The 15844-nt window shown below is 38.0% G+C and overlaps 1 protein-coding gene across 5 annotated transcripts in view; it reads right to left on the minus strand.

Moving 5' to 3' along the window:
- Dlg2 (discs large MAGUK scaffold protein 2) overlaps nucleotides 1-15844 on the minus strand; it is an 857262-nt gene that overhangs the window by 417072 nt on the left and 424346 nt on the right. For 3 of the 5 annotated variants that reach the window (XM_059271442.1, XM_059271418.1, XM_059271411.1), the window contains exon 9: nucleotides 4539-4694. The exons of the other annotated variants lie outside the window; for them this stretch is intronic. In XM_059271442.1, coding sequence (XP_059127425.1) covers nucleotides 4539-4694 — 156 coding nt within the window. The remainder of the gene's footprint in view (nucleotides 1-4538; nucleotides 4695-15844) is intronic. 5 annotated transcript variants of the gene reach the window in all.

Raw genomic sequence — 15844 nt, forward strand, 5'->3', positions numbered from 1 at the left:
GAAAGTACTTTATATTCATATAATAATTTGAGTCCATTTCTTATCCAAAATCTGCCAGCACATTTTAATAGGCTATCAACTATTTTGCCTTCGTCTCTCTTTTAAACTGCAAAATAACAATAACTAGGACCATTTTTATACAAGAACACATGAAAATATGACACAGATGTTGAAAAGACAGCCAAGCATACTGTTCACATTGCCTCAGGAGTGTCAAAAGGAATAGCTGGTACTTTCAAAGTAGAAAAACCAATTACAACATCAAAAACTATTTTTTCTTTCTTTAAAGAAAAAGTGATGTACTAGATAAGTAGAAGTCTCATAGCAATGTCACTTATTTTAATAGAACTTCACATTTTAGTTTAACTCCAGTCTCTGCTCATTTCTTTGTTGGGCATCACCTGAAAAGTCACTCTAGACATAATCTGCACCTTTAGCTAGTATGCCGAGCAATTTAATTGGCTTTCCTAAGGAAAACTTAACACTACTTCTTATAGATAATCATTTAGTAGTAAGATATGTACTCAATTTATCCCTACACATTTGTTATAAGTTCAAAGAACTGAGAACCTGGATTTTTCCACTGAAACTCAGACAATGTAGAAGGAGGGGTACTCCTTAATTTTGTCAATTTGTCTCTGTTTTTCTGGATGTCAATCCAGAATTTATGATACAAACAAGGATAGTTTCATAGGTTGAATTTCCCTGAGCTAGCTCAAATATTAATCTGAGGTTTAAAGCAGTGACTGCTGGACCAATATTGATATACTTCTCAAACAGACTCTGGGGACTTTTCAAATGCCCCCAAAATCACATCATACCAGTCACTGTAGTTTAAAGGTCACATATTTTTCCTCCAACACTTTTGGTTGATCTTTTCAGCAAGCACCTCGGGAAAACACTGTTCTAATATAGTATTTTGCATTTGGCTGGAGCTTGATGCATCTTGGTTGGATGACTAGATAGGTGCATTCTTTCAATACTATTTTTAGATAGACGATTTCAATGTGTTTTAGTGTTATTATGAGACTTATTTAATTATTATTAAAACACAGACTAAGGAAGGTCATAGACTGGGCTACTCAGCATTACTAGCCTAGAGATGGGATTTCACATCTGACTTCTTCATAAAAGAGCCTATGACTTATTTGAGGATACAGTAGAAAAGTAAGATACAGTATAGAAGATGGAATCAGAATCTTTGAACGATTCTAGCTACATTTCAAGAAACATCTGCTTGGGGAGATTACTTCCCAGTGGAGAAGTAAATAAACTCTGAAACAAGGCACCCTGTCTTCCTGAAGAGCCCACAGCTGCCTAGTGGGTCTGTAATGTAGATACTGAGTAATAGATTAATTTAGGCAGGAGTGTAATACAAAGTGAGTCTCCACCACTGTGGTTTGTTTGCATCTGTAAATTCAAATATCATGGGATAGTGTCATGCATTTGTTATGAACTGAATAAAGCAAGCTTGAATGGAATCTGGTCTGGAAATAGGTACCAGTTTGCTTGTCTGAAGATCATATCTCCTTGTTTACATATTTGTTATTTACTAAAATAAAATAAAAGTGCACAATTCTTAAATTTTCAGGGAAAGATATAGAGGGGTGTGTGTGTGTGTGTGTGTGTGTGTGTGTGTGTGTGTGTGTGTGTGTGAGAGAGAGAGAGAGAGAGAGAGAGAGAGAGAGAGAGAGAGAGAGAGAGAGAGGTATATAATAGGGACCTGATTTTTCTTTCAGAGAGCTTCTCTAACCCAATGCAATTTGAGCTTGGATCTAAGATGACCAGAAGTTAATTAGGTAACGTGTAGAAAAGCCTTTCAATTCAAGTGAAAAACACATGGGAAACACTTGAGACAGGTAGAGATGTAACACACTCTGTGAATAGAACATATGCCAGTGTGAATACTGCGGTCAGCAAAAAGATGAGAGAAATGTGATGTTCAAAAGGCAGGCAAGTGCTAGATCATGCAGAGCCTGACTTTGCATTTTATCCTAATGCAAAAGGAGAGAGAGATTTGATCTGTTTTCTTTTAACAGATCACTTTAGCTGCATTCACAATATGGTATGAGGCTGACAGTGGAAGTGGTGAGAACAATTAGGAAGCTCTTATAGGGAGGAAATGATGGGCTTTGATTGAAATGGTAGAAGTAGAAATAGTGGGACGTGAATAGACATGAGGTGTTATTTTGAGGGTAGAATCAATAGGACCTGAAGATGGACTTAGTGATGGAGGTGGGAATTCTAATGCACTAAGTTATCGTTCTCAGGTCTGTGACTTCAGCCACTGGGCCAATGTTAATGTTATTCATTGAATTGGAGATTGAGGAAGGAAGAGCTAAGTGGGTTTGAATACTTTTGGTATCAGTGTGTTGCTGAAAAAGCCTCTAGAATGGGTGCACATATACATTGGTGCAGAATTTTTTTCTGCTAGAGAGATAAAAGAGAAGATAGTGGTCAAATGAAGGAAGGGAAAAGGAAACAGAATTAGAATGAACAGAAAACAGAATCTCCAAAGTCATGGGGAAGGTAGGTGTGGTTTGGGGACTGGCGCATATCAAAATCACTCAGGGCATGTGATTTGAAAAGGATATGCTGAACAAACCACAGTGCTTTGATCTGAAAAACAAAGAAACGTCTTCTTGTTTTCATCATAATGATTACAGGAAGTAGACGGAAAAGAACTATGTCAGATGGGTTCACGCCAGAGTTAGACCCTGACAGCTGTTTATTGGTGATTTTTTAAGGAGGGATCAATCAAGATCCTCAGTGGAGTGGATAGCAATCTATGTAAAACTCACATTCATTAAAAAAAAAAAATACACTGACAGTGAGTCAGAAAAATAGAGAAGAGAAAAAGATAAAGATAGAGAAAAAAATAAAAATAAATGGGTGGAGAGATTTTCCAGTGAGCAGAGATGTCTCTGACGTCATGCCTGTGTCAGGGCATGCAGGAACTCCTGTTCTGCCCGGTTGTCTGTCCCTTGGGCTTGAACCCCACAGATCTGTTTTTTAGTGGGTGATCTGGGACAAAGCAGGTAATTCTCAAATCTTTACCTCCTCATTTAGAAAAGTAAAATGATAACCACATCTGTCTCATAATCTGAGTCTGAGGATTGAAGGAAATAATTCATAAGAAGTTCTTTAACCAAGTGCCTGGCTAGAGAAGAGTTCGGTGTACCGAGCCATACATGTGTAGCTGACCACAGGGAGCTGACCACAGGAAAGTCGTTACTATGGTGTAAAGATCTTCCTTTCTTCCCATGGCTATGAAACCTCAGCCCTTTAGTTTCTAACTTGTGTAGGTCACCACACCAATAAATAGTGGGTTTTTTTGGAATCATTAAAAAAGTAGGATTTAATTAATATTTATAAATCACTATGAAGTGTTGTTCAGCTTAAATTACTGCAATAAGTGACATTTTTCCAGCTGATGGGACAGTCTAAATTTTGTCATTTATTTCTAGAAATGCTAGCTAGAACATAAAGTTCACTTTTTAGTTTTGTGAGAGATGAAAACATGAAAAAAATAAAGATGTTTTAAATGAAGATCCTTTTAATGTATTTATTTTCACCTTGAACCATTCTAAAATCTGTATGTATTTTTATCAGCCCTGACAATATTATGAAGACACTGAGTCTGAAAACGTAATTCAATAAGCACCTACTCTGCATAGGAATATTCCAACTGGGCTCTCCATCTAGACTGAATTACAAGCACCTCATGGAGCACTAGATTTTATTTTTCCTACCTTGCTTTCTCTGTGACTCTGGCTACTACCTGATAACAGGCTTTTCATTACTCATGTGCATGTTTTAGGATATTAAAGCAGAATTGTGTCCAGTCTTTGGACGTAGAAGAATTTGCTTGCGAAGTTGTTATGGAAAAACTCAGAACATTCTAAGGTTAAATTTGATCTGTGTATTTACTGGCAAGATCATGCTGAGGGACATCCCATATCCTTCCTTGACTTTTATATCTTTACATATGCAAGGATAAATTAAATAAGACAACATATGTAAAAACCTAGCAAGTAACAAAGTGTAAAAATTGTTTATGTTCACTGTGGTTATATAGAACCAATTAATTTTATAGTTTTAGGAAACTGATTAATTTCTCAGGAAGCCAGTTATATGGTGACTTTAATATTCTAAATGACATGTTAAATGACAGTAATAGTATGTACATATTTAGGTCATTGTATAAGAGGCATAGCGAACATTTATTAAGTATTATTTAAAATACTCAGTAAATGTTCTCTTTTATCCCTCTAATGAAGGAAATGGTGCTGAAACAATGTAATTATTTCCTTATTGAACACGTGGAGCTCTACATGATCATGTCTGAAAGTGCTTTATGAGCTCAGCAGCAAGGAAAAAAAAAAGCAATGTTCTTAATTTCTCCCATTGTTCCATGGAAGCAGAACATCTCTCCACAAGGAAGGTGCTGAGTGCAAACACAAGTGAGCGGAGACGGATTCCACCCACCCATCCTTGTGGAAGCACATGCAACTGAAGTGAGGAAGCGCATGCAGTACCTGGTCATGTCAGAGTCAGGGAGCAGGCCTAGGTGGTAGTGGGGGTAGGGAGCTGAGAGGAGGAAGCTTTTGTCACACTCAACAGGGGAATAGTGCCTGGGAGAAGCAGGCTTATCACATAGTTTGTTCACAGTGCTGTAAACAGGTTCCGGAGGCCTGGTGACACAAGAGGAAGAGAGAGATGCACAGTTAGCACACTGGAGGACCAATCACGCAGCTAGCAGCATTTCACTGTATTTCAAAGGAAAAACCCAACTTCACGACATTTTATCATTACGTCCCAGTACAAATCAAATTTTCACTTATACTTAATAAATCACACATTATTTTTAGATTTAGTTATACATGTATTGACTTTCTTCTTTAGCCTCAGTTGTGAGTAGATATGGCACCATCCAAGTGTTTAGTCCAATGTCGCCTGAGTGGAGAGTTTTCTGAAGAGGCTGCTGACAGGGAAGTTGATTTTGCTAGGATCTTTGTAATTATTTCCTACTGAATTCCTCCCTCTGTTAACTTGAGACTCAAAGAAATATGATGACTGGTACTTCAATAACTATCTTGGACCATGGAGCAACCTAGAGGATAAAGGTAAATTATACAGGCAGTTGAGCATAAAGGATGAGCCAGTGGAGCCAGTGTCACTGATGACATGTGGGGAGATTATAGTGCTTCTGGGTTCCTTTCATGTGGGATAAAAACACATTATCTAGTTTAAGGTACTGTCACCTTTTGTTATATAAACAGGAGCTAAAATTCAGATGTACTTTTATAAAATGTAAGTTTGTAGCTTTAATACAAAGAAATAGTTACCTTAGCCTAGCATAAGGGCTAATACATTTAGTTACATTTGCAATTCACGCCTACATAGGAAAATAAAAGGAATGCTACTTTCTTACTATGTAATTTGGATTTGTAACTATTCAGAGAACTCACTGAATCTCTGTGTTAAAACATTACTGGAATATGTTCTAAACTGCCAGCACAGAATCTTGGAAAAAAGGAGTTAATGAATATAAAACATTTCCATGATAATGCAACCCCGGTATCCTATTTGTCCAGGAGAACTGATTCAACTTTCAGTCTGATGTTGACTCTATAGACCAAGAAAATGATGTTACCATTTTTCCTAGTTCAGTTGTACCATATTTAGAGAAAAAAAATAAAATCAAAACTGACTAATATATGTCCTCAAAAATATTGTAGCTATATTGTATTCAGCTAAAGATTAATGTTTTGTTTTCTGAATACCATATTACATTCAAGATGATGAAAATGGACTTTGTACTTTGCCAAGAGTTGAACTTTTTAAACTTTTACTTATATTTTCATAATAATTCTATGTCTGTATAATATTATTAAGTTATTCAAGAATTAAATAATTCAGTGTTTGGGGAAAACTGAAACACACTGCTTTTTTTCTTGCTTATAGTCACCACCAATATTCCTTCATCATAAATTAATTACTTATCTATGCTTAATCGGGTATTATCCAAAGCCTTGTGAAAGCAGAGGTAAATTACTGGTGTCACAGATTCATGTAACTCTGCTATTTAATCTCTCATTCCTTTCTTCCTTGTTTATGTGTTACTTTCATATGGTCACATGCTAAAGACTAGGTATCTCTGACTCAGGTTCTTTTCTTGGCTGTAAGAACATGATAACTGTAGACATGAATCAATAAGAAGAAACAAAAACTAAGACATAGCACCCTTGACTAAGTCCTCTTCCAAGTAAATGGCAAAATGAAAATTATGGTGAGAAGATCGTTCGTCTTTGAAGCTTTTCAACCAATAGCTTCAATAAAGTCCTAGATTTTGCCATATAGTATGTAAAATATAGGTTTCAGTACAATACATTGCAAGTGCTGCACAAGCTATATTCAGAATGCTTTTGCCATGAACTGGATAAAAATTCACTGAATCAACAGATAATATTTAATCTTCCTTACTAAGAAAAATACATTTTCCTGGTTCTTTCAAGAAAGCCCTGAGATATTTTGAGTATTTTTAGATTGTCCATTAGATCTAAAATGTTTTATATCTTTATTAATTTTTAGGTTACAAAGAGGGATGAAACCGCAATGTTGCTGTTAAAAAAATGAAAGAAAAGCTTTAAGTACTTGGCATGCAGGGTTTGTTTGCCCACTGAAGATTGAGGCCCTTGAGTTACTCTCTGGCCACTGTGCCTGCCCATATTTCTTGTGAGAGTTCCTCCCTCTGTACATCATTCTCCATGAAGACTTCTTAGTCCTGAGCCCCAGAACGTTTAATGCCTGCAGCCCATATATTAGTCATTCCTTGTAGTTATATTCCTTCTGTCATCTCTGCAGACAGACAAGGAATGCCAATCCCTGTCACTGGGATCTGAGTGGCTGGAATAGATGTTACCATCTCTCCAGTAAAGAAATGTAGCGGGGGACATACTTTTCTGCAGTGTGAGTCAGCCAGTCACAATGAAAGGACCTGGTTATCTTGTTTTAAGCACCCAGAATCAGAAAGTAATGAATATGGAAATCCAACAAAGGTATTTACTTGCTCTTTTTATTCTGTGATTATTTCCAGGACTAGTGGAAGGGATAGTTGAAGGTATTAGTGAAATCTCTAAGTGAATTTATAAATAAATCATTATCCTGCTATGCACTCGCCAAAGGCCATAGAAAAATGACTTCTTGGTCTGATCCGCTGAGCCATCAGCATTTATTTGCTCATCTATGGGTTTATAATTGCAGGCTCTTGTAGCATATAATTAACACAATTCTGGCCCTTGGTGATCTCTGAACTCCATTAGCACTTGCTATTTGCTTTGCTTCCTTCATATTTTTAATCACAAACACATGCACAATTATGGCACACTGGAGAGGGATGCGGCATCCATACCCTATTTAAAAAACCTATCCTGTCTGTAATGGCCCCTCCCTCCCCCTGCTTGATTCCAACTCAACTCAGTCCAGCCACAGCCAGTGTAACAGACCATTTGACCAGAACTGGGCCCCTCCTGCAGTTCATGATATGTATGGCAGGTGCTGTGGGATGTTTTTCTATATGCTGTGAATATGCGTTGCTCTGATAGGTTAATAAAAAAAGCTGTATCAGCTTATGGCAAGGCAGCTTAGAGGCAGGCAGGAAATACAAGCAGAGAGACAGAAGGAGGCAAGGCAGAGGTAGAGGAGATGCCATCCCTCTGTCTAGGAAGCAGCATGTAATGGCACACAGGTAAAGCCATGGAACACATGGCTACATATAGATGAATAGAAATGGGCTGAGCTTAGTTATAAGAGCTAGCTAGCAAGAAGCCTGAGGCATTAGACCATATACTTTGAAAATAATACAAGCCTTTGTGTGTTTATTTGGGACCAAGTTGCTGCGGGTGCGGGTGGGAGAGATTTGTCCTGACTGCAGGGCCCGCAGGGCCCGGGTGGGACACAAGAAAACTTCCAGCTACAAAAGAAAAAGAAAAACAGAAAAAAAAGAGAAGAGAGAGAGAGAGAGAGAGAGAGAGAGAGAGAGAGAGAGAGAGAGAGAAAGAGAAAGAGAGAATGAAAAAAAAACCCAACCAGGACTACTTAGGTGGATTCTTCTTTAAGAATTGGATAGTTATGTGCAAAGTGTCTCACCATAGGCACTAGGCTCCAAAAAGCCGGTTCATGCACTAGGGACAGGTCCCGATCCCACTGCCTGGGGCCCCCCTATACAGTTCAAGCTCAACAACTGTCTTGCTTATCCAGAGGGTCTAGTCCAGTACCATGGGGGCTCCTTAGCTATTGGTCCACAGTTCATGCATTTCCACTACTTTGGCTAGTTGTCTCTGTACTTTTTCCAGTTATGGTCTTGATATCCCTTGCTCATGGAATCACTCCTCTCTTATTAATTGGACTCCTAGAGCTCCTCCTGGAATGCGGCCATGGATCTCTGCGTCTGCTTCCATCCGTCACTGGATAAGGGTTCTATGATGACAGTTAGGGTATTCAGCCATTTGATCACCAGAGTAGGCCACCTCGGGCACCCTCTTGACTATTGCCAGTAGTCTATGGTGGAGTCATCCTTGTGGATTCTTGGGAACCTCCCTAGCACTCTGCTTCTCCCTATTCCCATGGTGTCTTCATTTATCATGGTATCTCTTTCCTTACTCTCCCACTCTGTTCCCGTTCCAGCTTGAACCTCCCTCTCCTCTAAGCTCTCATCCCCACACTTTGCACAGCCTTGGTGCAGGGAGGAGGGGCTTGGACCTGCCTAAATGAAATGTACTAGGCTCTGCTGACTCCCCATGGGAGACCTTGCCTTGGAGCAGGGGGGAATGGGGAGTGGGTGATGGGGGAAGGCTGGGCGGCAGGAGGAGGGAGGACAGAGGAATCTGTGGTTGGTATGTAAAATGAATAGAAAACCATTAATAGAAAAAAAAAGAATTGGATAATTATGAATAAAGGTAAAGAAAGAGAAATTAGCTGGCTGTATAAGGAAATGCAGACATATAGAGAGTCACTGTAGAGGCATATTCTAACTATAGAGAACCAGAGTGGACCTCTACTACACATGTCCAAATGTCTGCAGGTTCACAGTCTGGGTTCTTGCTAGAATAATTATCTAGGTTCATCCCATAAGGCAGCCTAGGAGGAGTATGTAGGCCATTGAACTTCTCTGATTATTCCCTTGTGACCTTTGTTGTACAATGAAAATAAACTACAAACCTCCTGCCTTATTACCTTGGCAGAGCTTAGGTCAGATCTCTTGCTTGCAATTATAAAAAACAAAACAGACACTTTCAGTCACTGCAAGTAGATTATGCTGCTCAGGAAAAGTGCCAAACCTTGACTCGATGAAATCTTACAGAATCTGAGGCCAGGACCAAGCCAATCCTGTCTTTCAAATGTTGATATTTGGTTCATGACTGGTTCTTTTGCATTAATTTTATTTTTAAATATTGCATTAAAATTTTATTAGTACTGAGTTTTGTTGGTGTTCCTTTAAATTTTGCACCTGGAGTGAATATTTAGTGTCTTAGCTTAGCTCAGGGTTCTTACTGTGCAATCCCCCAATGGCGGCCATTACTATCATGGTTATTTTCTGAAATTCAATTCTCCAGGAATGCATAGCTCTTCAGAAGATCTCTTTCTACATGAGAATACATGGAGACACACTCTTCACCACTCATCCCAAACCAGGCATGTTACACTATAGCTCTTTCGTGTACTCAGAATTCTCTACACAGGGACAAAACAAAGACAGTGATTGTGGTAGGTGTCTTCTGAAGACTCATGTTCACTCTTGACATTGAAAAGGTCATTAGTAATCTGTCACAGCCCTGGAACCTGTTGACCACTTTCTCTAAATTTCTCCAGTATTCTCAGTGCTTCTAACAGCAGATGAGGGCCAACTCTGCCTCATCATGTGTGTGTCTGCGTCTTTATAGTATTTTTTTTTTTTTTTCTGGTAGGGTTCACAGCTGTGGTGTCATTTCAAGCTATTGGACCATAACTAATTTATTATTAATAATAGTCTGTGTACCAGGATCTGAAAATATGTCTTTTTAAAATAGAAAATATGATTGGTTTACTGTTTTCTCTATATCAACAGTGCTCTCAATTCTATTTTTAACATGTTTACTCATTGAAGGGAGAAAGGGTAGAGTTAGCACTATATCATTCAAAAATCATCTTCAAAGTTTTGAATTATTAACATGTTTTATTTATTCCAGAAGAGTATTTAGGTTTCAATAAAACAGGCCTTTTCAAGACAGTTGGGTTCAGCCCGGGTCATGGAGTGTTAAGGTGAATGGCGAAGATGAAAAGAGGGTCATGATACTTTGCTACTAGATGAGCACATTGAGGTACAGGAAGATCTGGGGGTTTTCTGAAATATATTCAAGTAAATATTACCTGAAACACACAGTGCCAGACCAAGGACTCTGAGACCCTGATTTGGGTTAGTGGAGGAAAGGTCAATGTCCTAAACTAGTACTTAAACTCTTAGACTTTTATAAAATCATTCTTTAAGTTTTTCTTCACTTTTTTCTTTTTAATTAAATTTTAAAGGTAAGACATAAATCTACAAGTAGTAATTTAATAATTACCTAGCATCCTTGTAAAGAGAAGTCCAATAAAACATGAGATAATTAACTACATAGAAAATTAAAGACAGAGTTAAGATTAAAAAACAAAACCTCATATAGTTAAGCACTAAGCTGGAAAAGACATCTGTTCATATAAAATCATCAGTATTTTTAAGTTTTTTTCCTACAAATAAGTGAGAATAACAGCACCCAATAAAAACTAAATAAAGGTCACTAGCATCTAATTACAAAAGAAAAGATAGAAATAGCAAATAGGTACACACATATAAATGCTGGACCCCAGTGGGGATGAAGTTAATGCAAATTAAATGGAGTGCCTCTTTCTGTGTATCATAGAAACAGTGTTTCTGAGCTAACAGGTCATCATTTAGTTGTGGTATGTCGAGAAAGACGCTCATATTGCTGGCTCTATGGGGTGTGAAACCTCTTATAACTTTTCAAGAAAGCAATTTGGCAGTATATTTCAGAAGCTTTAGCTGTAATCCTGTCTTTTCTTTCAGACATCCTACCTATAGTCGGCTGTCTTAAAAAGAAAATTTAAAAATGTGCACAAAGGTTTTTATATAGAGAAAGCTATCTGGTTTGTTATTAGAGCAAAAAAGAATAAAAAAAATATAATATTTGACCAGGGCACAAAGATATACCCACAAGATGGTTTATAATAGCGATTAAAGTTGATATTCATGCAAATTTTAATGATTTAGGAAATCTATTGCATATGTCAAACACAACACAAAGTTGCACCTGGGACTAGAGGAGCAGTGGGTAGTGTATGCACCTATTTCCTCGCCACTTTTGAAAGAGTCTGAAGTGAGGATGTGAAAGTCATTAAGGTGGTAATGGGGGAACAGAGGGTCCATTGTGGATTGAAGTGGGGTGATGGGGCTTTCATAAAGCAGCAACAGCAAGAAAAATTTGAAGGTGAGCCTGAAAACCAGCCTCATTTAGAAGTTTATTAAAGGTTTGCATAAGAGATGAAGTTACAAGGTGATACAGGTCTCCTTTACAACTCTAGCAGCCATGCTGATGGGAAGCCATGGAGGTTAGCATTCTTCCAACGGGGTGCAGTTTAAATAGTTCAGTCATCCGACTGTTCACTTACATATGTATTCCTCTGTTCCACACATTTATCAGAGACTTACTCTGAGCATGGCAGTAGAGAATGATAAACACTGAGTAGAGAGTAGTAGTAAGAAAGGCTAAGTGCTTCTTCTGCTCAAGGAGCAACATTTTATTCGGAAGGAAACCTCCTTGCAAGAGCAGTTATCCAGGCCACTTCAGACGAGAGGATACACACACCTGGGGATCCACAAGGAGCTGTGCTCCAGTGTCAGTAGGTGGGGACCTAAGGAACTGGATTGCTAGTCTTGAGTTTTCCTGCGGGAATTCCATCTTTGTTTTGTGTTTTGTTGTCGTTTCCTTTGTTTGAGACAGGTGTTCAGGCGGAAGTTCTACCTCAGTCCTTGGCAACTGTATATCCAGAGTTAGAAATGTTTTAGTAGAAGCACCTCAGCGCCTGGCACCCATATAGCCAAAGAGTCTGGAACGTTCTGGTCGAAGCTCCACCCCAACTCCCCTCCCCCATCTCTCTCTCTCCCCAAATCCTGCCTGTCTCAAGTCTGTCAAACATGGCTCCTCCCTGCAGAGATGCTCTAGACCACTCCGACAGGGTATATAAACTGTACCCCAGAAAACAGACATGTGGTTTTTTGGTCTCTCTTCCTGTCTCTTCCTGGGGGACTGGAGAATCACCCATGGCTTTTTCTAATTCAGTTTGATTTGGTCTGATTTGGATTGCTACATCAGTGGAGAGGCTTATTTCTTGCTATGCAGCCCAAGCTGGCTTTGAACTAACTATGTAGCTCAGGCTGTTTTTGTCTTCCTGCCCTAGTCTCAAGTGCCGGGATTACAGGCACAAACTACCATAGGACATCAGATACATCTTTCTCTTTATGCCTCTTCTTTGTCTTTCCTTTTACCTGTTCTCAAACACACTGGCAATTACCTCCCATGTAAAAAGAGAAACAACAACAACAACAACAAAACCAAAATCCCCAAAACCAAAAACAAAGAAAACGATCCCTAAGTCTAATTATCTAGATATACTTACAAGCTTTGGGGTCCTGAGAAAACTATTCATCCCTGTGCCTCAGTTTCCATGTCCATGAACCTGAATAGTGTCTTCTTCTCAACCTATAGGTTTCAACCCCTCTGGGGGCTGAAAGACCCTTTCACAGGGGTTGCCAAAGACCATCAGAAAGCACAGATATTTACATTACAATTCATAATGGTAGCTAAGTCACAGTTATGCAGTAGCAATGAAAATAATTTTATGGTTGGAGAGCACCACAACGTGAGGAACCCCATTTAAGGGTCACAACAACATTAGGAGGGTTGAGAACCACTGCTCTAGATGGAATGATGTATGAACAGCACCAAGCACAGTGAAAATTACTATCACTCATGCTAATAGGCAGTTGGGCAGTAGGTCATCAGGTTACATACCTCTCTTGTCACTTTTGAGAATGGGAATTCAGTTTCTGGGATCAGTTCTCCTTACGATGATCAAATCATATTTATAATTATGTCTAGGTTGCTGAATTTAGCTAATAGAAAATAGGGTACTCAGTTAAATCTTAAATTCAGATAAACAATCAAGAACTGTTTAGTTAAACTACACAGGGCACATAGAAAGTATGTTTATTATTTATCACTGCATAAATTAAAATTTAATTGGGTATCTTTATTTTACCTGCAAAACATCCAGTTCATTTGCCTTGCAATCTGCCCAACCTTGACAGTACCTTGCTTTTAGCACTGGAAAGAAAGGCAACTATTCACTCGGAAGAATAATTTGCTGTTGACTTTGACATTCTTTTTTGACTTGTTGTATTTTTTAAATTAGCAAATATGTTGAATTTATTCTGCTAACTGCCTCATACAATGGCCATCTTTACTTCTACATGAAGACATATAATTTTTAAATAATAGTTGATCACACACACACACACACACACACACACACACACACCAGTGCTTTCACTTTCAAATTATACATTGTATATTATAGATCTGTTTAAATCAGGATGCAGTGTCATCATTTTAAAAAAATTCTAATTAAAATTGATATAGTTACATCAATTCCCAACCCCCTACCCTGCTTTCCTCCTTCCAGCCTCATCCCAGCTATTTTCCCATGAACCTCTCCTATGTTCTTCCACTCTCAAGTTGATAACAGCACCATTATTATGTAACCTTACTGCTAGAGAGCTCCTGCTTGCACACAGGTTGTCATGGTGAAACCTCCAGTCTACAATTTAAAAATTCCATTTCTAAGAATGTGCCCTGCCAAGTCGAGCACAACAGGTAGTCAGAGAATTTTGGGCGATGGTGGGGTTTGAAAAGGCAAAGGCAAAACACTGGGAAAGCATACATGGTCATTAGTATTGCACACACACATATGCATGAAAACCACTACTTTTTAAGCAGTCTTGATTTCATATAAAATAGTCACAAAATCTTTTAAGTGAAAAGGAGCTAAAATGGTATATATAGTTTAATTAAATTTGTGTGATTAAGAAAGTTATGAAATATGGCACTAATTTTATTCTTTTGCTTAGTAGGGAGAGAGAGACAGAGAGCAATTGAGAGAATCAGGGGGAGGGAAAAGAGAGAGAATGAGAGAGAGGGAGAGGGAGAGGGAAGTCTGGAAGCATAGGCAAAGTAGTTCATCCAACATCATTTCATTTCTGGATAATAGCTCTATAAAATCTTTTCTACCACATTTTTTGTTTCCTAAGTGACTTTTCAAGGACATCAAAATTGCTCAGTGTATAAACTGATGACCAAAAGCCATAAATCTATATATAGTGTATATCAATTTCGAAAGAAATATTTGTGCCTCTGTATGTAGCTGTACAAAAGCTACCAAAATGTGAATGATGTTTTCTTTGAGCAGTGTAGATAAAGGAAAATTTTGATTTTAATCACATTTTTCTGTTGCAATTTTAAAAATAGTTTTACTCCATGAAATACTCTATCTTAAATGGGCTTATTTCCACCCTCCTGTCCCATTGCAAATGGTAACTGTGAGGTATAAAGACCATATTAAGCAGTCTGCCAGTGGGAAGCATTTTACAACGTGTATTAAAATATCATGTTGCGTTCCTTGGATACATATAATTTTTGTTTATCATACTTCAGTAAAGCTGAAAAAAGGAATTCTAGCTATGTATTTTTTTTCTTCTCAAGATGGATTTGTATTGAGGAATTTGTTTTGGGTACTGTTATATTCAAACAGCAACACATCTTCAAACACCCCAGAATTAGAAAATAAAAACACTTCCTTCCTTCTGAGGGTTTTTGCTCAGTGATGAACAGTGTATTTCTATGAGATGTATGGGTACTAAAAAGGCACAGTTAAAATGGTGAAAGCAGTGTTGTGAATAATTGCTTATGACTAATGGAATGGCTTAAGTGGTATCACCATATTTGTATTTAAATTTGTTAGTCTCAAATGTCTTCAATTATGCAGATATATTCAGTGTCTAAGAAGATTTCAGTTAAGGTTTAGTTGACTTCAGGGAAATGATATTCTAACTAAAGCCCTTTTATAGAAACGATGACACCATTACAATAAATTTACAGCAACTGTAGTCTTTTTTACTAGTGTATCTATTCATGCAGCTAGCATTTCTTTAGTGCATTTAGAAAACATACAGGGAAGCTATGGATACAAAGGAAAGAGCTTGCCATTTGGGGCTGTAAGAGCTGGCATGCAATGCTTTCCTACTACTTATGACTGGGGAATGTACTCAAATTATCTAAATCTTGGGTGCCTTGTTTGGAAAATAAGTTCTTAACATCTACTATATAGAATGACTGTAAAATGAAATGACATGAAATATGCAAAGCCTCACAAATCACCTACTGAATGGTAGGCACCCAGGAAATCACTATTTTTATGTACTAGATACACATCTAGTGATGTGGATGTCAAAGAAACTCATTCCAATGTAAGTCCTTTCCTCAAGCCTCACTTCATCTTGATGAAGGAATATGTTTCCGTATAATATGATTAAAATAGGATAAGTGCCTGGGAGTCAAAGAGATTCTCCACAGTCCCCAGACTTTTCTTCTTATCATTTCACAAACTGCCTAGCCCTTCCTGCCAGTTTTCAGATAACTGTATCTCTGATTCTGTTACTGATGCTCATTTAAATAAGAGGTACCTCTTAGTA

The sequence above is a fragment of the Peromyscus eremicus genome, chromosome 1 (genome assembly GCF_949786415.1).
Source record: "Peromyscus eremicus chromosome 1, PerEre_H2_v1, whole genome shotgun sequence".
NCBI classification, from domain to species: domain Eukaryota; kingdom Metazoa; phylum Chordata; class Mammalia; order Rodentia; family Cricetidae; genus Peromyscus; species Peromyscus eremicus.